At 37.2% G+C, this 20,526-nt stretch overlaps 1 protein-coding gene across 3 annotated transcripts; it reads right to left on the bottom strand.

Annotated features, from left to right (window-relative positions):
• Positions 1 to 3,501: 3,501 nt before the first annotated feature.
• Positions 3,502 to 14,421, bottom strand: Naa35 (N-alpha-acetyltransferase 35). 3 transcript variants are annotated; one of them, XR_002675025.2, is made up of 14 exons: positions 13,910 to 14,420; positions 10,562 to 10,788; positions 10,192 to 10,392; positions 9,919 to 10,032; positions 9,069 to 9,487; positions 8,710 to 8,839; positions 8,398 to 8,556; positions 8,054 to 8,155; positions 7,315 to 7,571; positions 6,937 to 7,120; positions 6,270 to 6,368; positions 5,908 to 6,144; positions 5,194 to 5,667; positions 3,502 to 4,700 (listed from the first exon to the last, which is right to left on the bottom strand). XR_002675025.2 is itself a non-coding variant. In XM_022815294.2 (13 exons), exons 1-13 carry the CDS (start codon positions 14,034 to 14,036, stop codon positions 5,494 to 5,496), a joined length of 2,286 nt encoding a protein of 761 aa, XP_022671029.1. In that variant the 5' UTR covers positions 14,037 to 14,421; the 3' UTR covers positions 3,502 to 5,493. The 3 variants fall into 3 exon arrangements, 2 of the variants coding, with proteins under 2 accessions (XP_022671029.1, XP_022671027.1); XM_022815294.2 differs by having other exon boundaries at positions 3,502 to 5,667; positions 10,562 to 10,644; positions 13,910 to 14,421; XM_022815292.2 differs by having other exon boundaries at positions 3,502 to 5,667.
• Between the last annotated feature and the right edge of the window lie 6,105 nt (positions 14,422 to 20,526).

The following is a 20,526-nucleotide window of genomic DNA, read 5'->3' as shown; positions in this document are numbered from 1 at the left end:
TTCATCTACAACACTGTTTAGAGAATGAAGTTCCTACGATACGTTGTGACGTAAACACTGAATAAAGTGGTAAAAATAATAATTTTTATGCAGAGACCTATTAAATGGGCATTCAAGCGTGCACTAAAAATAGCAAATTAAAATGAGCTGTATTACACAGAAAAGAAAGGCGAAAAACAACGATGCTCCGTGGATAAGGATGTCCTTATTACAGCAGTTATGACAGTTGGAAATTATTTCAAAAGGGGGCGATGCTAAACCTAAGCAGTTAACAATAACTGAAGGCATCTGAAGACAAGAAATGCAACGGAGGATCCCCCGCAATGAAGGAGCGACTTGAACTGGTAAAATGTTTTATCATGTAGGAACCTATGGAGTTCGAAAACGTTATTATTGATACCACCAATACAGCTACTTTTCATATGGAATGGCCGGAAAGCTCTTTTTGCTATCAAGGACAAAAGGCTAGCTGAAATATATATTTTCATTATCGAATTCCATGATTCCCACTTAAATTGTATGACATAAGCATTCCATGACGAGACTCAGACCAGTGTCCGTCGATTCAAGATTCGAACACTTCTCCATTTAAACCACATAACTTACGTGAAATATGGATAACATTGAATTTAAAAATATTGAAACCGTGCACTTATAGATAAAACAACACCACAAAAGTATACCATTATTTTTTATAATATATTTTTTGCAACCTTGAACTAAATGAGTATTTTGTAATGTTTATTAATATAATTAAATTTCTTGGGTTGGGGTTTTTTCGGGTTTAAAAACAGTGTAAATACTTTCTGACAAACACGTCTAGAGGGTGCTTGTTCTTTATTTTTCAACTTCTTACTATCTAATGCGTTGTGATTGAATATTCTTCGCGCTTCTTTACCAAATTCAAAATAGGTGCAACGAGCGGCAATTGGCCAGGTAGTGGGCGCGAAGTTTCTGTTCACTGCTTGTAAAAATGACCCACATACGTAACATGAATTTTATCAAGTGACTAATTATATCGCGTATGGATTTCACGTTCAGCAATAATGTCGTTTGTGAACTTCGTAACAGTCGTGTAGACTGCCTTAACGTCTTAGCTTAGAAATTCCTTAACACCAATATGTACCTATACAATAACGTATTTTATAGGTTTGCGCATGAATACTGGACGTTCTAGCTTTGTCTAAGTACTCTTTTTAACTATCTATACTGTGTAAATATGTATCCATGCTGCGCGGAAACTGCATTAGTCCAGCAAGCACGAAAGGACAAATAACGTTTTCCCAATGAGTAATTTGCTAACTAATTTCTTTCTATAACTCTTAAACTTTGAACTGCTCAAAATATTCTACATCTTATAATTAACTACATCTGTAATCTTCTTAGAAGGTGAGAAAATACTTTGTAACATGAATTTCATTTTCCTTACCGTACCCCATGCGACACGAAGTTTGATGGATGGCCAGAATTAAGAAAAAGTAATGATTTATGGCAAAAAACCATTCAGTAAAATTACTGTGCAACTACTGGCTTTAGGGACACTTGAATATATCCTACTTTTAATGAAAAAAGAGAGACTTGCTATATACATATATACGCAGTAGGCTCTCGGTATTTAATTTGATATGACGTAAGAGCGTTCTCATAGTTGCAAGTAGGACGCTCAACTCATAACTATGGTACTCCCGGTTTGCTTTCCAACTACGGTTTAGCTACTTTTTCCATTAATTAGGGTTTTAAGGTTCCCTCAGCCCGCACTTACGTTTGCTTATAATTTATTATCGGTTTTTATTCTACAAACATGAGATCTTTATCGGATTTACTTGTACGAACTTACTCGGCTGCTGATAGCATCAGTCCAGGCAAAAATAATGAGGTATAGAAAGAATACTAAAGATGAACACAGATTGAGATCCACACACAAGCAGCATATTTACAGATCTACCGTGAAAGCAAATGAGAAACCATAATAATTAGTATCGAAAACCTATTTGCAGATGTTCGTCCTAATGCTTATAGAAAATGAAAATGAATCTTAATGAAAATCCTTCACCGATCGTACTTGTTGTGTCTCGGAAGCGAGGTGTTAGTAAAATTTAATGAAACAAACCAGCTCAGTGACGAAAATATTTATATTTATTTAATAAACATTAAGAAACATCAAGCATATTTAAAAACGCTTTTATACGTCTTTTTTTTTTACGAAGAAAGGTTTTAAAACTATTGCTTCTTTCTCAGTTAATAAAATATTCTTGTCTAGAGGCTGAAAACTATAAATTAACGCAGGAATCAACAGTTACAGAACGCACATATTAAACATGATAGAGTCATGAAAAAATTGAGATAAACGTTGTTATAAATTATGTAAGGAATTATATACTATATATAATAGTACCACAAATCTCATTCATTCCTTGTTGTTTATAACCAATGTTTTAAAGAATTTTATAATATAGATTACAATCATTACAATAAGCACGCATCGTTAATGCTTAATTATTTTTGTACTGCACGTTATCCTATTGTTTGTATATGCAAAATCGTACACAGGTGGTTCGAGCCTTCAAATCTGATCTATACGGCCCAGCCAAGTTTAGATCTACCAGGTTAGTGTGTACGTGTAATGCTAACAAAGTACACTTATCAATTGGAATCCAGATTTTGTAAAAAAAATAAGGCCCTATTTTTAGCGTGTCTCATTTAACGTGATTGATCTACGTAGTGAAATGATAGAAAATGTGCTCGACATCGACGGAAGTAGCATTACTTACTTTCTAAATAATTTCAATAATAATAATTCGTATTATTTGACTTCGTGAACGCCAAAGAATTCGTAGTTTAAAATAAGCAGCAAAACGTTTGCATTTTTTATTTTTCATTAGGCAAAATGAAGTCGGTTACCGGAACGTACTTTCTCTAAAAATGAACCTTACAATCTTCAAAAATATTGTTAGGTTAAAGGAAGACTTCTAGATCTTGTTCTTCGCGCTCTATATATACTTACGCGACGTATGTGCAACAACAAATCGTCCCTAAAACCACTACAGTGTACTACTTTCAAACTATATTGCGAAATGTTCACATGGCTTTAGCAGAATCTTGTGTGTAACACAGCGTTTTAAAGAGGTAATAATAAACTACAATTATGCGAGATCTTTTCCATTCCAAATAGAGTATTGATGTTTGAAAAACTAGACGGTGCTTTTTAAACAACGAGCGCGATTTCTTTTTTATAAACTGGCGTTCATGATAGACCTCACAAATACAGAGAATACGTCAAAGCCCTAAAAGCGGGTAAATATACTAGCCAGTAGTTGACCTAGGACATTTTTTATAGTAGTAGATTTTTAAAGACAATCGAAAGCACGCAGTCCGTTTTTTCCGCGTTTTGCCTCTTTTTGTGAAGTTTCGAATAAATTACCTAATACAGGATTTAAAAAATTATAAGGGAACCACTAATATAAATGTCGTATACAATGCAAAAAGGACGTAATGTGAGCGTTTGATTTAAATTAGAAAACTTTATTTCCTCAACTGGTCGCATAACGGAGTAGATGGCGCAACGGAAAAGGGATGTTTTATTGTTGTCACCGGAAGCCGTTTGGTGTCAGTAAACATCACTGTTTCGTCTCCTAAACGATGCTTTTGCGGTCAACCACTCCAGTTCGTCCTGTTTACAACTCTATGCATGTCGTTCTTGCACCGCCTAATTTGTTCGTCCTTTTTCTTTATGGCGGACAATATATTATAATGACACCTAGTATACTTAAGTCGAATCTAACGAGCCATCATATCGTGTATACCCATACATACAGAGCAACCTGATATGGATGCCAGTAGATAGCGTCCCTTGAAAATCTAGGCGAGACATACAAACAACACAAGCTCCTTTCGGTCGTCACGATAAACCCTTTAACAGAAATAATCTATCATTACAGTGTTGCTTTGTTCCCAATAGAACCCTTAAATTTGTCTCGCTAATCAAATATTAACATTACATTATAAACAAGGCAAATGGGTTTTGAGGAAACATGAACAGAATGGACGCTCAAAATATTCGAACTCTTTCTCTCTCGCCGAAGAGTACTATCTTGTATAAGGTTCTCTTTTACATGATGACCGTGGTGTCGGACCATCATAAAATTCGTGACTACTGATAGCCTACAAGTATAAAAGTATTGTTTTTGACGATGGCGCCGATTTTCCACTCACAGCTAGCTATTAAAATGTTTAGTCGTCATTTATAGGTATGTCGCTTTCTTAAGTAAGCTGAACTTATTAATTCATCCTGAAAGTTCCGTTGTGACACACAGGCATTATTACATCACACGTCTTCGCGTACAGTTCTATGCTATCTGCATGGGAACTGAGAAACCATCAAATACCTAAAGCAAGAAAACTCCTATCGAACCAAAGGAGTCTGATTTAGCACGCTCTTTCCATTTAACGTTACCATTTTCTACTTTTTCATTCTCTTTGGACGCCTGTTGTTCCCACGAATAAGATTAACGATGGGCGCATATGGAAGATATCATTACAAGCACCCACCCACCTACGCACGAGCACCGTGACTATATTCACTATTCAAATATTGCAACACGAAACTGAGTTCGCATATTTTTTTCTTCCACTGAAGTACATAGTTGAACACACGCTCACCTAGTTGATGTGTTCATAGTTAGCTGCGCAGACTTCCGAACCTGAGCAGAGTCCAAGCGATAACAAAAAAAAAAGCAATTCTCTTGAACCTATCACACAGCTTCAATCGAGTACTTCTAGTGTGCAAAACTCCCAAAATTATCAGCAATATTCAAGTTTTTACATTTGATTTCGGTATTTGGGCTCAATTCCCCAAAATTATCTCAATGAAAAGCAATAAATATCAGTCAATTATGAAAGGATAAAAATATTCTTTAAGGAAGCAATTAACAAGAAAACGATGCAACGAAAAAGAAGCAGTCATAAAAAAAAAAAAGTAGATTTGTAGTTAGCCCTTGCTACCAACCAAGTGGTCACGAATGGTCAATAAAAAATCTAATTTAGAGTGTGAAAGAAAATTTAAAGCTGCACACTTCTCATGTCGAGGCTGTGCTTCATATATTCTAGGCTGTCTTGTTTTATCTTTCCTCAGCCCTACACGCATATTAGAATCAGCATAGGCCATTTTACTTTACTGTTTATAATTTTCCTCACTTTTAGTCTAGCTAATCTCGTATATGCATTGTCGTTCGTGGTGCCTGTCTGGCAATGACGAAGTCAACCGTTAGCTGGCTTGGAGTACGAATGTCACTGAGGCGTCGGCCGATGGCCGATTCGAGCCCAGGTATAGAGACCCATTTTTGGTGATACATCGTTGCCGCTGTTGTCGCTGTCGATCAACGTAAAGGCATGAAGCAATGTTTTTCTGCTTCCTGTAAACGTGACTCGGATGTTTAATACAATGAAGTTGTACTGGTTTTTCTTGCTTTTTCGGATGCCTGTTGCCGATTCTCATCAGGCAAGTCTCAACAGCGGAAAGTAAAGATGATGACCTCGGTCGAATAAGATTTTGGCATCAGGTAAATGTCCACTGGCGAGGAGATTCACGACTACGAGGTTATGTTTTGCTAGTCGAAGTAGGGATTGCTGTTCATCACTCAGCGCGTCGCCACTAGACTCTAGCAGAAACTGCGAGGAACAATCCAGTAAACGAAAGTTATTGAAACGTGATGCGACTAGAATAATCATATTTAGAATAAAAAGCTTCTATTCGAAGATACTGTTTATAGCGCGTAGTAATAAAACAGTATTCTTATCATAACGCGTTTTTCTCTTTCGACAAGCATTATATACTCTGCAACCATGAATTATATACCATTAGCAGTAACAGCTAGCTGCATGGAAATATTTGCTACTGCAAAGATATACCTTCGTTTGAGTGAAGCATCTGGCCGCGGCACTATAAATATCGCGCGACGTGAGGGCGTTAACTCCCAAGTGGGGATTTTTCTTATTCGATTCATGACTTAACTCAACTTCATTCTGCTGCCCTTCACGCTGACCCGCCAGACGAGAGAGGTCGTTGAGGTCACGATATTGTTCGTAGCTAACGACCGGCGGGGTGGCTACCGCTCGGAAAGCGGCAAATCGGTGTTCGAAACGAGTCTGCGAGATAAACACAATAGCCACGTATTTTTTTGATAGAACCCGTGGATTCAAAAAACGTACTTTAATTTCTTAACACAATTTAATTTCCAACTCTCAATTAAAATTGTATCCTAAATCCTTACTCTCTCAGTGTCGAACTCCTGATGCGGTTGTTGGAGCTTTCCGTCCATACGCAGACCGAGCATGGTCTTATACAATCCACCGCAAACATTCTGCATTGCCTGTTAACGTTTAAACAGGCGGAATAGAATAACATAACCAGCTTATAAGATAGATTAACTGTAACTTTTTGAAACCAATCAGTCTAATTCTAAAATGAATTTTCACTCGTTCCGACAAAGTTGTAGCCAATATGAAATACGTATTGTGTAGAGTATTCGTAGCATTAGTTAAAATGTTGTATGTCAAACGTTAGCCTTAAGTTACGTTTGAAAACCAATCGTCCGCGTGTATACAGTTCAGTCGATGTAAAACAGATGATGCAAGAATGAAGTGTAAAGCTGGTTAGTCTCAACGTTATTTCAACGTAATTGTGTTCTTCTTAACGCATTTCACCCGTGCCGTTATTATATATTCTTGCTTATTTATTATCGTTCAAATATTAATTTCGGCTAGTAGTAATAATTATATAACTTACTGTTTTTGGTTACGTATTTGCTTAATTAGTTGGCCATTTTATAAGTTGGTCGATTAATTAGTTATTTAATCATATTATAGAGAGTTTAGGGTGAACACATGATTAGGAGAGATGACGATGGTAGTTGTTTGTTTATAAATAAAAATATTTACCTGATGCGCCACTAATTCCTTGTGATGATACCCTTGGCCTTTATTAGCCGGCTTCTTAGCCTTCGTTTGGGATCGAGGATCTTTTTTCAGTTTTCGTTTAAGTCTTCGATCGCAATCTGCCAAATAGTGGTCAGCCTGAGAGAGGACCGTTACAAGAAAGCGGTACAAATACTCGTACAAGTACCTGCCATTAATATGCCGTAAGGATAAAAAACAAAAGCGCAGAAAATATGATAAATAATTGACTTGTATTTGAAAATGAATCAAAGACGTCTGAGCTTCATTGTTGAATTCTTCCTTCAGCTATCCATTCAATTTGTTAAACAGATTCACTTGGCTGACGTGATTACTGTTGATCGTATATTAGGGCGTACTGACCAAAAGATATATCCATATTCGTGGACAGCGTACAGCTCCAACTCAAACCCTGCAAGTAAATATCTTATCTGCGTTCGAAGTACATGCGCCATCAGCCACATCGTGAACCATTGGAAAGCCGGCGCTTGTGGATCTACATCACGTTGAGATGCCACCAAACGTGAATCGACAAGTTCGGCCTCTTCTTGTACTAACGAAAGGTCTTCAAGGAGTCGAGCCGCCTTTTCGCGCTGCCGTGCCCGGTTGTGACCCGTCGCCTATAATGAGCATAGTACAGGACCAAATAATTAATAGAATTTAGAAGCTTCTAAGTGTATAGATGATCCGTTGGATAAGCGTGTCGTTATATTGCGCTTCAAATCCGTCCTAGAGCTATTATAAATCAGCACTTTGATGTCTGAATCTGCACAAAATTGCGGATGGGAAAGCAGGAAAAAAATACGGTCAGTGTGCAATTTACAAAGTATGAGTTCTACCATATGTCTCTAAGATACTACTATATAGTTATTATATTACAGTGCTAAACAGAACAACATGATTTCTTCTTTTCGCGGATGAACTCTATGAGAGCGAACAGATATTTGTTAGTTCGCCACCTTTACTTTATATCAGAAAACTAATTGGCAAGACGTCGCAACTATAATTAATTTATTACATAGAAGAACAATTAATGATACCAAGCCTAATAGATATGAATCTCGCAAACAAATCGGAATGTAGTGCACACCGGAGGACCCACCTGTAGCAACCCGAATAGCGGATGTACACAGCGAATTAATAAGCCGTCAACCCAATCTCTACATTCCGCAATCTGGGATAATGGAGTCTTGGCTAATAACACCTGAAAATGGTTCAAACGGGCACGACATGTTATGACGAATTGCTAGAGGATAAACCTACATAGAAATACTCCAATTACATAGTACTAAATCAGAAAAATCATTGCAGCAAGACTGTAGCTTTCTGAACTCAGTATCCAATTTGGTTAACGGAAAATGATTTTATTTATGTATGCTTCTATGCAGAAAACGTTGATGATGATAGATGGACTTGTCAAAGGCATGAACAGCAACGCTAACTTACGGGTGGTCGACAGAAGGATCTGACAGCGTCCTTTAATACATCAATGCCTTTCGTTACGCCGAACACGAGACCGGGTTGAGGAATATAAACGAGCTGGCCGATACAGCGTGAAAGTACGCAAGGTGCTTTCTTTGAAAACTCCTCAAAAAAATCAAGAACCTAAAAGCACATGGACATCAACTGGCAAATTAGAAAACAAGTGCATGTTATCTGTAGGTAGATACTCAAAGGGGCGGCATATACTTGACCATCATAAAGCTAGGAATTTTCTTGCAAAGCAATGCATTTGGCAGTAAAGATCTATTTACTTACTTGGTTATAACTCGACAAACCCACGACCTGCATCGCTTCGAGCATCCGATCAACCATTCCTGCTAGATATTCATATGCTTGTCGACAGCTTGCAACTTTCGTGTGTCGTGGAAACGTTGACGGTAGAAGTCTGAGAGAAATAAAAATATGTTTACTATTACATAAAATTATTAACACAAGGATATTCCATTGAAAATTTTAAAGAGGCGGCCCATATTTGTATCCTATGTTGTTTTGTATCCTAAAATTCAAATTAGACCAGCTAACAAGAAACAAGAGACACTACTACTTGAGGACTGCAAAAAGTAACTGAACATAGCATAGTATTAGGTATTAATCTAAAACGTGATCTATGCTACCTTTGATTAAGTGTTGCGTCGAAACCTGGAGTTGTCGGAAAGCTGTCATCGTCGTCGTCCTTGCTAGGATTATTTCTATTGGTTTCTCTGATGACTTTTAGAGTTTCGGCCGCACTTTGAAGGATCCTTCGGGCCACACCGAATCCTCTCGCCATGCCTGGCCTGGCTTCTAACACGCACAGACTTTGAAAAAACAGCCGCATAAAGCGCAATCTAATTTGCAATGCCCAAAGGCTTTCAAGTGTATCTTCAATTTCCAAAGGTGAGACCTGCTTGGCTAATCTCTCTTCGACAGTTTTTTCCGGTTGTCTGTGATCTTCGGCAGTATCTCCATTAGATGCTGGTAGGCTTCCACTTGATTTGACATCATCAACCTGTCGGGCGGCTCGCTTCGCACGCTTCTGAAGTTCATCCTCACACTAAAATCAGAAACAACACAAAAACATTCAAACTAAAGGCTCTATAATATACGATAACTCAGAAACAATTCAGAAGCATAATTAAATAGCCTACTTGCTTTCAGAGACGTATGACACTTAAACAACACACTGTAGAGCAATTTACATGACCACGTGAATTTTCACTTTAAGAAAAAGTAGTACACGGCAACGCTCGATTTCGTAAACTATTATTTTAATGAAACTCTAGTTACTGTTTGAGACCTTAATGCGTACTATCACTTAACGTTTATAAAACTGACTTTGCTTGAAGAGATCTTGGGGCGGGCGGGACGGGGGGTGTGCGCAGTCTTCGCAAAAATAGAAACAAATTATTTCTATGAATCAAAGCATGGTACGAATGGTTTTTGTTGTACAGCTCATTTAAAGAGACGCTTGTGCTAGTCATTTACCTCCTTAAGTAGTGAGTACGCTTTAGCGTCGGGAACATCTAAAGCAAGGTAAAAATTGTACATAACTCCATGGAAATCCTCTTCCTCAAAAGCTCCAATGCGGTATACGATATCCTGAAATAAATAATTTATCAGTACATTAATTTCTCTAATTAATAATTACTAATGGGAAAAAGTAGACTAGATTATTTACTTTTCTCTGTAAAATAAGATTCCTGCTTGAGTAATGCTTGTTAGTGCTAAAAATAATTCTGGTCAAATGCGACATCTTACCCTAATTGTTACTACAAGTTTGATTGTGGCAAGGGCTACAGAGCGAAGCGTCCTATCTTCGATGACAGTTAATGGTTTTAAATGGAGGTAGAGATTTGTGAACACCGTTTGAGCTAAGCAGTGGCCTTCAAGCCAACTAGCTAGTAGACGAAGCGATGAGTCTAGAACGGCTCGGATCTCCAACGCACTCAAATCTGACACCTACACAACCAAAACAGAAGATATTAAGAAAACATGAGATATTTCATATAAATTTTCAATAAAAACGGATACAACTATGAGCTATCAATACAGGACACATTGTATAAGATTTAAGTACAGCGTATCAAGTTCTTTGTACTGATACTAAAAAAATAGTTATCATTTTTACCTTAAGGCGTCCTTCTGCAACAGCCTCCTCTGCGACCCCACAGCCTCCCTGTTTTGACCTTTTCGAAAGCAGCGCCTGGCTGTCTGTGGGTAGAAGATCGCCATTTTTTTGTTGAACAGGTTTAGTGTTATTGTTATTGTTATTATTTGCTGCGTTACACATTCCTGCATCCATCTTGGGGTCCATCATCTCGATGGCGGACATAGCCTCAAGAAGGGTAAAGTCTCCTGTAGCAATACAGTATTGACAACATAAAAAGACCCCCGGAGCATATGCAACTGTTATTTTTCAACAGCAGAGTACTTTGTTCTATGATTCTTAAACATAGCGCTATGCTTACTGCAATGAATGTTGATGAAAAATGAAGTAACAATAAACATGGTCACATAATAGATGTTCTTGACTAAAAATGCTTCCTTTATATTTGGGCTTTTAAATTAATTTATTCATAACTTTTCAGAAATACTAAATCGTATTGTTATTTTAAATGCCTATTCTTCTCAAACGTATGCTTACAAACGTATGTTTGAAAGACGCTGCTAAGGGTAAAACGAAGTTTCCTACTTTTTTTTTGAAGGCAATGAACTTAACATGCATATTAGAGAAGACGAATCATACATTTGAATTCAAGGTATTCCCACTTGTAGAACCTTATATTAGGTGTAGTTGCCAGAACTCAGTAAGGGTGCTTTACTTTAAAAAGTTTTTCCAAAAACCGCCTTAGTACCAAAAAAATTTTTAATTTTAACTATAATTTTAATTGCACGTTGAGTTTTTTCAATCAAGCTGAACCCATAACAAATGGTAGAGTTCTACGAGATGTAAGTGTCGCTTAAGCTTTATTCCATATTGAATCACCTGCATTAGTTATCCTGAACTCGTAAACGAGTTAGATATTCTATGTATGTTTAAGTTGTGAGGAAATGATCATAGTGGACAGTCATTTAAAATGAAGGGTTGAAAATTTTTAAGGAATACAAACGTAAAAATGATTTAGTTAATTTAAAGAACGTTACGAATCTGTGAAAAATATCAGTGTTTCAACATTTTTTACTTCCTTGATCTCATAACCAGCCTAGCATTTTACAGATACACAGAGGTTACTTTTATTTTAAGATAGCAGGATAATCAAAGACGTAACGGGTCAATGATGGCATAGAGACGACCCATTAAGATGAGAGCACAGGAAAATTAACAGTGGAGTATGGGACACCTACAACAGGGTCACAGGATGATTAGGACGCGATAACGGAATAAATATAGACCAAGATAATCACACATTTTATTTGAATTTTTAAACCAAGGTATTGGAGCAAAGTAATGGGAGTACTAATAAAATGCAATCGGTTTACTGAAACAGGGTGATACCACCAAAAACGAAAAAAACTGTAATAACAGAGTGAATTGTCATCAGGTAACGAGAATACAAAAGCAAGACGGCAGAACAATTACAACGGGCTCAAATGAGATAGTACCGTGTAGCGTCAGTCCTACGTGAGCAGTATATTCCGGTCACTAAGTTCATTATCATATTATCAAGCTTGCTAGCCTTGATGTCAGATTAATGAAATGCTATAATTTTTTTTCATTCAATAAAGTCTCTCGTAACTACCCCACGTTGAGGAGCCGCTGACATTACTCAGACTCGACAGAAACTCTATGATGCCCGAAATGCAGAGATAAAAGAGCTTTAAACAACAATGCAGCGATTCTATTTTTATATTCTAATTTTTTTTAAATGATTTTCTCATATGTTGTATGACGATTTTGGGTGCCTTCGCTGACATTTAATCTAAAAGTTACTCTTTGAATCCACAGATAGATAAAAGTAGGCTCTACAAACATACGATGCGTCTAACAGTATTAACCGGTGTAAATGTGCTTATTACGCGTCACATTGATTTCATCCGCATTTAGAGATATCACAGAAGTTCTGTAGATTAACCTAGCAGCTAATGGTTATATATCATAAAGTTACTAATACATTCGACATTGAGATTCGACAGCAGCATAACGTTCGAGCACTGGGCTTTCGATTGCATTTCGTATGCTTCCACATGTATATCGATTACTCTGGATTTTCCCAAGTAACTTAGTCTTTTGCAGTAGTGTCCTGCCATTGGGTAACTGGATTTTATATATAGGCTAAACCCCTTATTCAACGCAGGACCATCTGATTCTTGCATAAGACGAAACGTATTTATCCAGTCGTAGTTTTTAGTTTCAAATAATTGCGACCGTGTTCGGCGATCGGATTTTTAATTAGCCTTATGGTGTTTTCAACTCATAAGATTTAAATGTCTCCTTTTACAGTTGTGGTTGCAGATCATTTATCTACCGGTATCATAATAATTAATAGTACATATAGTAACAATTAACAGTAAAGCAGTGCATGACTTTGTGGCAACTTAATTTGGAATAAAAAAAATGCAAAGCTTAGATGAGACTTTGTAGAATAATTAGCTGTCATGCAAACACTTTTCTGTACCTTAGTGCGTAACGTATATATGACTGTAATTGCAATATCGAAATGTACCTCCACAAACACATTATATAAGGTAGTAAAATGGAATTAGTTTCCATGGAACTTCCATTGGAATTGAGGCCATCGGTTGAAAGCACTATTAATTCTATATATTAGGACGATGAAGCCACAAGGCTTAAAAGGTTGCATAATATAGGATTGATGTTTAGTTGTTTACCAACATTAGGCTCTTTATAAAAAAAAAAAGAAAAAAATTAAGTTGCATTTCAATCAACGCAAAGTAAATTATATTTTTTCTGTCGACCAGCAGGGAAAATAACGAAATACGACCAACGAAATTCCCAGTCATCCATTTTATAGTAGGGTAAAGGTGTAGTTTAAGTAGTGTACATATTCTTTTACCGATATAATTGAAATAGTCACTTTCAGATGTCGATTATTTACTGTCAATCACAGTAACGTAATAGTGCGGTTTTATAGAAAGTTCTGTTTACGGTTAAGGAATGGTCTGCGCTCATAGATCGATTCGTCATTCGAGATGTAGCTATTCCACAGCTTATAATGGTATAAAAGAAGAGTTAATTCCTACGTATGCGTTCACTAAAGGATGCGCCAACTTCGCGAACCTAAAGCCTCAAACTAATTCTGAATTTACTCCGCCTAAATAAATAATAATAAAAATAACAAACTACCCTAAATATTGTTTCGTTTGTCCTCACTGTATCTATTACATATGTTGCTAAAGGTGTGCATGCAAGTTATCCTGTCAAGCTAGTTTTTCAAAGATTTAATTTAATAAATGATGTTCTTAATAATTATAATTTGTGCATAATATATAGAAGAGTGAACATATGATGACGCACTGTCCCTGAAGAGTTCGCCGAGCGCAAGCGATTTTGCAGCTGAACAAAAGTTCTCGGTGATATCGCGCCATTTGAACGCCACCGGTGGTCGTACGGGTGGCGATGGAGGAACCACGGCATCCGCCATTGCGCACGCCGAAGAACCTCCCTCCTACCCAAGAAAACCTCCTGTTTAAGTAGCACTACTAGTAATAGGAATCACTCCTCCTGCCTGTCCGACTGCTTGGTTGTAATGAAGAAAATGTTGTTAGGTGCACGTAATAAGAACGGGGCGCGAAACACGCTCACACGAGTAATTAACGATTTTCACTGTATCAATCAACAGCCTTTTTCTTTCTCAGCGGCGTACGCTGTTCATGTATCAGTTCGAGCAGTGGCCCAGTGGCACAAGGCCGTAAGCGCACAGGTACACCACCGAGTACGGGAAGACAAACAGGAACAATCGAATGGAATAAGGGTATAATCATAGCAGTGCTAAGTGGCTCAATCCAGACACGAAGTTTATTTTGATTAGAAGCGACACCCTTATGTCGTAGTCTGCTACAGGGCCGACGGGCGATTCCACACTTTTGAGAGAGCGTAGCGCATGCATCGGAAAGCTTAGAAAGACTCTAGATTTTACCCCACACCAGAGTACGATCGGCCTTATATCCGTAAACTTTCTCGTTAAATTACAATTGCCAAGTTAATTATATAGATAAACAAAATGATATTGCATTATTATCGCATGTATCCGTTTTTCGCAAAATGTCTTAATCTGCGGATGTCATACCTCAAAAGTTACTGGTATGCCCATAACCAAAAATTCGCATATGTAGCGCAGAACTATATAAATTCCGCTTTAAGAAACGACGCGTAGAAAATATAACTATAAGCAGATTTGGTACCAAATTGCCATACATAAATCAACTGACGATTTTGAGCGGACGAAATAATACGTACTCGATTCAAGCGGAAATAACCCCAAAATACATCTTCTTGATAGACGTCAAATATTAGCCGGGAATCACTTTTATTCTAAAAATAAAGTGAAATATCTAGATTACGGCAGGCAGTCGGCTACAAATCTGCTACCAGCACACTATAGCAAAAAACCTGATTTGTTCATATTAAACGTTGTATCATCTAATATTGTATACATCTACTTTATAGATAGCTCTGTTAATGTTGGACTTTATATAAAAATTGTAGCAATCTCATTATATATAGAAGCTCGTAAAGCTATTTAGACATTTTGCTTTCTTTCGAAAAACTATGCCAAGTGTGCATGAAGCTCATCCGTAGGTACTTACGCCATACAACGACTAAATGAAGCATAGCCAAAACAGTTTTAATTTACTTAAGTATAATTTGGGTGGGAGTTGATTCAAAAATAAACAAACTATTATAGATAGCGCAAAACGCCTGTGAATCACCACTAGAGTCTGCAAAATGTAAAGTATAACTAAAGCCATCAGAAATTCTTTAACGAGTAGCTAAAAAGAGCTGATATTGGCATACATATACACAAAGAATAAATCGCACTCGAAATAGCTGACTCTGTGAGCGTTTTGACTTGTAGATTTATCTAATTGCAAGATGAAATAATTATTTTTTATCGTACTTTACCTTGGTAGCTATTAGTAGGCGAGACGTTCAGTCAATGTAAATACTTGGCGAACTTTTTTCTGGTGAACTCTCCACGATGGGTTTTCTAAATAATAACAATCATTGATTCCAAGCTCCCCAAAATTTGATGCCGGGGTCTCAGTGCCCTTTGTGCATTCCATGCGTCTCCAAGGTCAGTTTTAGCAGGATTTATTCATATTGCAGCATACATCTCGGCAGGCTATAAACCCGCTAAATTCATTTATGTGGAACTCATATCTAAAACTCAATATTTGAAGAGTTCTGTTAAAAAGGTATAACTGAATTTACGGATTTGAAGCTTTGCAGAAAGCTTAAACTTCAATTTGAGGAGCCGAAAATTCAACCCTCATTCAAAGTAAACAATATATTCTGATCTTTGTAATGTTTTACTCATCGACCAAAACACAATTTGACCCAAAAGTCCTGTGGAGCTTTCGTATCACGGTAGATGAGTAGCAAGCACAGTAATTCGCTTATCACATAATCGCTGGAGGGTTACTGGGTATCATCATCATCAACCAAATCTTTAAGACGCAGAATCTTTTCTTTTTTGTCGAGCGTTTCGCTATGCCTCTCTCATAAATTATAACATTCATAATGTTGTTCTATTACTTAGGCTTAATCATTTTTCAGAGTGTTATAGAGGAAGCTCGCACGTCATAAATGAATATTCACCTAGGTTAAACGGAAGGATTTTACATATTTCTACGACAGTTAAAGATTTTACATATTTCTACATTATATTCATTCATTCGAGGATCAACCAGCATTTTTAAATTAGGACTAGGGGTAGTCCTGGTCGAGCAAAAAGATTAGTAAAGGAGGGAGAATTTACCTTATGTCGCGATCGAAGATGCTATGATTGGTGAAAAGTTAAGCTAAATGGAAACGCTTAAAATTGTATATTTCGTGAAGAAGCTCGTTTACTATAGAAGCTTGACTTCTTCGTCTTGTTAGATTGTGTATTCTTTGGAATACGTAAAATGTGGCGATAGATTTCGATGCGATCGAAACTTCATTAGAGAAAACTGCAATTTATTAACGACGCCTCTTCTTGCTCATGTGCTTGCCAGTTTTTCAACAGTTGCAATTTTCTTCAGACCATAGTTCCTGAGCATCACTGTCGGCATCTTAACCTAAGAAGGCACAGTCAACAATTTGTTCTAAACAATCTATTCGCAATTGAGGTCTCAGGCTTACTTATGATACATATGAAGAGGTTCGAATACTCGAATAGTCGCTAAGTTTTAGATAGAAATAGGACTAGAGACCGCCAATATGAAAGTTTGACGAGGTACCTATCTCGCCTCTATACCAAATGAGGCATCGTACACAACCTACGCTCTTTATTAACACTGAACCTACCACTAGAAGTCACTTTTACTGTTTGCAACATCTTTTACAGCCTCACATATTTAAACGTTGTCACATTACCATCGAACTTTACGCCGTCGAACATCTACATTTAATTATAAAAAAACAATAATTTTTTTCAAGGATCGCTTATTTTGGCCGAATATGTAATGTTGTAATAACAGGAATACAGGAAACATAGTGATAGGTTTAGTATTATTCATAGAAGTATCAAAAACAGCTTAGAAACAATTTGTTTTAACCAAATTCAGCGCAGACGATATATTGTATATACAGTATATTGTATATACTTTCGACGTGCTAAAGCACACTTTTCAGTTGTTGTTATAATAGACGTAATTTATCGTGCATACAACGCTTGATTTATAAGTGCAAAAGTATAGTTCGGCAGAGCGAAGTAGAATACTTAAACGACAAGTTTCATATAATTACTCACCTGCCATGCTAATAACACCACTTGAAAATAATATTCTAATGACAGACATGAAGGTTCAGTCTTGAGCCAGAAGTTTTATGTCTCAAAAATGATACTTATCGTCTGCTGCCGGCGGTTTATTATTAGTGTGTCCGATAACTTATTTTAAGCTTGAAAAATACCTAACCCTACTATCGAATTCTTCCACAATCTAGGCAGATCGAGAATCGTTAGCTTTTATGAACAGCACTGCTTTCCGAGGGCGTTGCGCTCCGAGTTATATTTTTTCAATGGGCATTTATTATCGGAAGTAAATAATCTGAGGTTTTGTCTTCGCTACATAGAGTCGTACGTCTCGTTAAGTGCATCCCCTTTGAACCCCATAGCATAACTTCTATATCTGTGTTCAGTTACCAAAGACACGTCCTTCGAAAAGCGTGCTAAAGTTGTAAGTTCAAACGTTTATGAGGAGACACATGGCGCGGCATTTGTTTTTCCCTGAACCTGTTTAAGACTGTAGCTATCTATCGCTCAACTTAATTAATCGAGTCATCCTTTCCGTTTCTATCTAGTAACAAGACATAAAGGCTATGTCTTGCATAATTTGCTAATAAAAATTATGTATACCTGCCTCAAACGTATCCCTGTCGACGTTAAGTTGACGAGAACTCTTAGAAAATTAGTAGAGATATGCTAATTATTGCATCAACGAATTTATAATAGAAATTTAATTTTATTGATTGGGATAGAGGATTATTGCCAATTGTCTTTCCACATGGAACTAATGTTTAATGGAAGCAATACATTTTGATCTACGTAAGAAAGAATCACAATTGTAAATCCCAGAGCCTAATAAAAATCTACTGGTCAACCATAAAATTCATTAGGTTAATTTATGCGACCAAAATCTGATCTGCTGAAGGTCGTGGGGTCCATTAGGAGCGGAGTATAGCGCACATTTTATTTTGCGAACCTGCATGCTGATTATTGACTTTTATTAATGAATTTTTTTGTAAATACAACAACAGACATGAGTCCTTGCGGTGGGAAGAGGTCTAAACAGAAGGCTTGCGGTAATTAGCCTTCTACAGTTCCGCTGGATATAAGGTCTATATTATAAAATAATAATACTGGTCAAAAAGCTTCGAGAAGCCGCGCGTAACTGCGCATACCTAAATCGTTCAAATTCTAGCTGTCCCCAAAAATGCGCCGTAAGGCTCAATTTACATGTACCATCGGTTTTTGTAGTAGTTAAAAAAAAGTCTTCAAGTTCTACCGTATAAGTAGATCTCGGTTTGCTTCTCACCTTTTGGTGGGTTTCTTCTGTCGTCTTGAAGTTTTTTCGCTTCTCAAATGTAGCTTAATCTTTGGATAAAGAAAGAACCACAGGCAGGTAGATCTGTTAACGACAACATCGATGTCGAATTTACAACTGAAACTGCAGGACCTTGATGAGGGACTCACAGTTTCACCTATTCTGGTAGACAAGACTGCAGTTTTCTTGATAATACTTTTCAGTGACGGTAAAACCATTTGGAATTAGTTTAAAATGCACACGTCCCCGATGGCCGAAAAGGTTGGTGAAATAATGCTTAGCCTTTAATCACGATACTGTAGATTTTTCCACCTCGCATTCATTTTATTCTAATTTTGTCGACACTTGATATCCGTACAGCTATGTCCAGTGACATGTAATGATGCGTTGTAGAGCATTCGGCTCTTCTTTAAGCGTGATTAAGTTCTTTTGAGACATTTGCTAACAGATCGAAGTTCAGGTGCTTCGGCACAATCCTTGAGGTCGGTCGTCTCGCATCCAAATGAATTTTCCAAATTATTCGACATGACCCGTCTGAAATTCTGATCTGAGGGTGATTCAACGAGCTTCGGGCATAAATTGCCTTACTTTTTTCGTGTTCTTGTACATACTCATCTACATCGCCCTAAACGAGGGTTCTATTCAAGGCCCCCACGTTTGGCGTGAAATCGTCGGTCGATCTGTCGCCTACTGACTTGTGGCTTGGTCCTCAAAGGCTTTCTTTTCCAGTTAATCGTTCTTAACATAATACATGATACACGTACTTTGAAAGCCGATTTGGATAACAAAAAAAAACACTCGCCTGAAAGAGCCTGCAAGGTCGATAGAGACAAATGGCCATGCAGATATAGCGTCACAGACCCTATTACAGGGGATATTCACACCCGAATATAGAGGAGCAGGGCTGGCCAGCTGTAAGTTGCCGCGACGGCTGGCAGTATAATGAGTCTTTCTATACGGAAACCGTTATTAAGATTAGAATGAGTGTGCACACACCGACGTTTCTAAAATTATATACAAAGTAGTACTACAGATAATGACCATAAAATTAATTTTGTACGTAATTTTACAGAAAATGCGTAATTCTTTAATCTGTTCGAGGCGCATTTACCTGAGCAGATTTTTTTGCAAATGCTACAATTTTTGATGTACTAATTATAAGGTTATTATTGTTCTGTAAAAAGGAGGCTTATCAACCCTCACATTCAATAGATCTTTTAGGTTTAGCAAACACACTTGAACAAAGGCTGATATTTTTTTAACGGATTTGTCGTTTTTCAGAATGGGTTACTGATGTCTAACCATCATTATCTCGACTGGGGGTAACTTGAAGTCATGAATTTGTGCGATTTATGAATAATAATGTACTGAAGCTCATACATTTAAAAACCAGTTGATATGCAAAAAATGTTGTTGTTTCTTCTATTGGATTGATATTAAATGTCATCGCTAAACCAAATTGTAAATGGTTCAGTTTAAAATCCAAAATTGCTCACATCATACTATAATATCGTATAATACTAAAACTTTAATACGGTTAGAAGAAATTATGAAAGTACCCAGCTCACACTCACACGCTGCTATTTGATCCTGTTTTATATAGACGTAGCGTCTGAGTGTGAATAGTTGGTCTCATGTGCTCAGAGCGTTTCTTACGTTCATGCTACGGTGGGAAGCGCCATGTTTGGTTGATTAGCGGACATTGTGGGACGCCGTCTTACCTTTCTGTACATAAACCTTTTAATGGTGATGTACGAAGTAACAGCAATTGCCCCATATAAAGTTTATATAGTTCTATGTTACCTGAAGGACTTTTCGTTTCCAACGGGTCACAGAATTTCTTTTCTAACCAGTGTATTCTAAAATTCAGACTTTTTTTTACTG

This window comes from Varroa destructor, unplaced genomic scaffold (assembly GCF_002443255.2).
Source record: "Varroa destructor unplaced genomic scaffold, Vdes_3.0 BEIS01000007.1, whole genome shotgun sequence".
NCBI classification, from domain to species: Eukaryota; Metazoa; Arthropoda; class Arachnida; order Mesostigmata; family Varroidae; genus Varroa; species Varroa destructor.
Note: the sequence above shows the minus strand (reverse complement) of the source record. Positions and strands in the feature narration are given on the sequence as shown.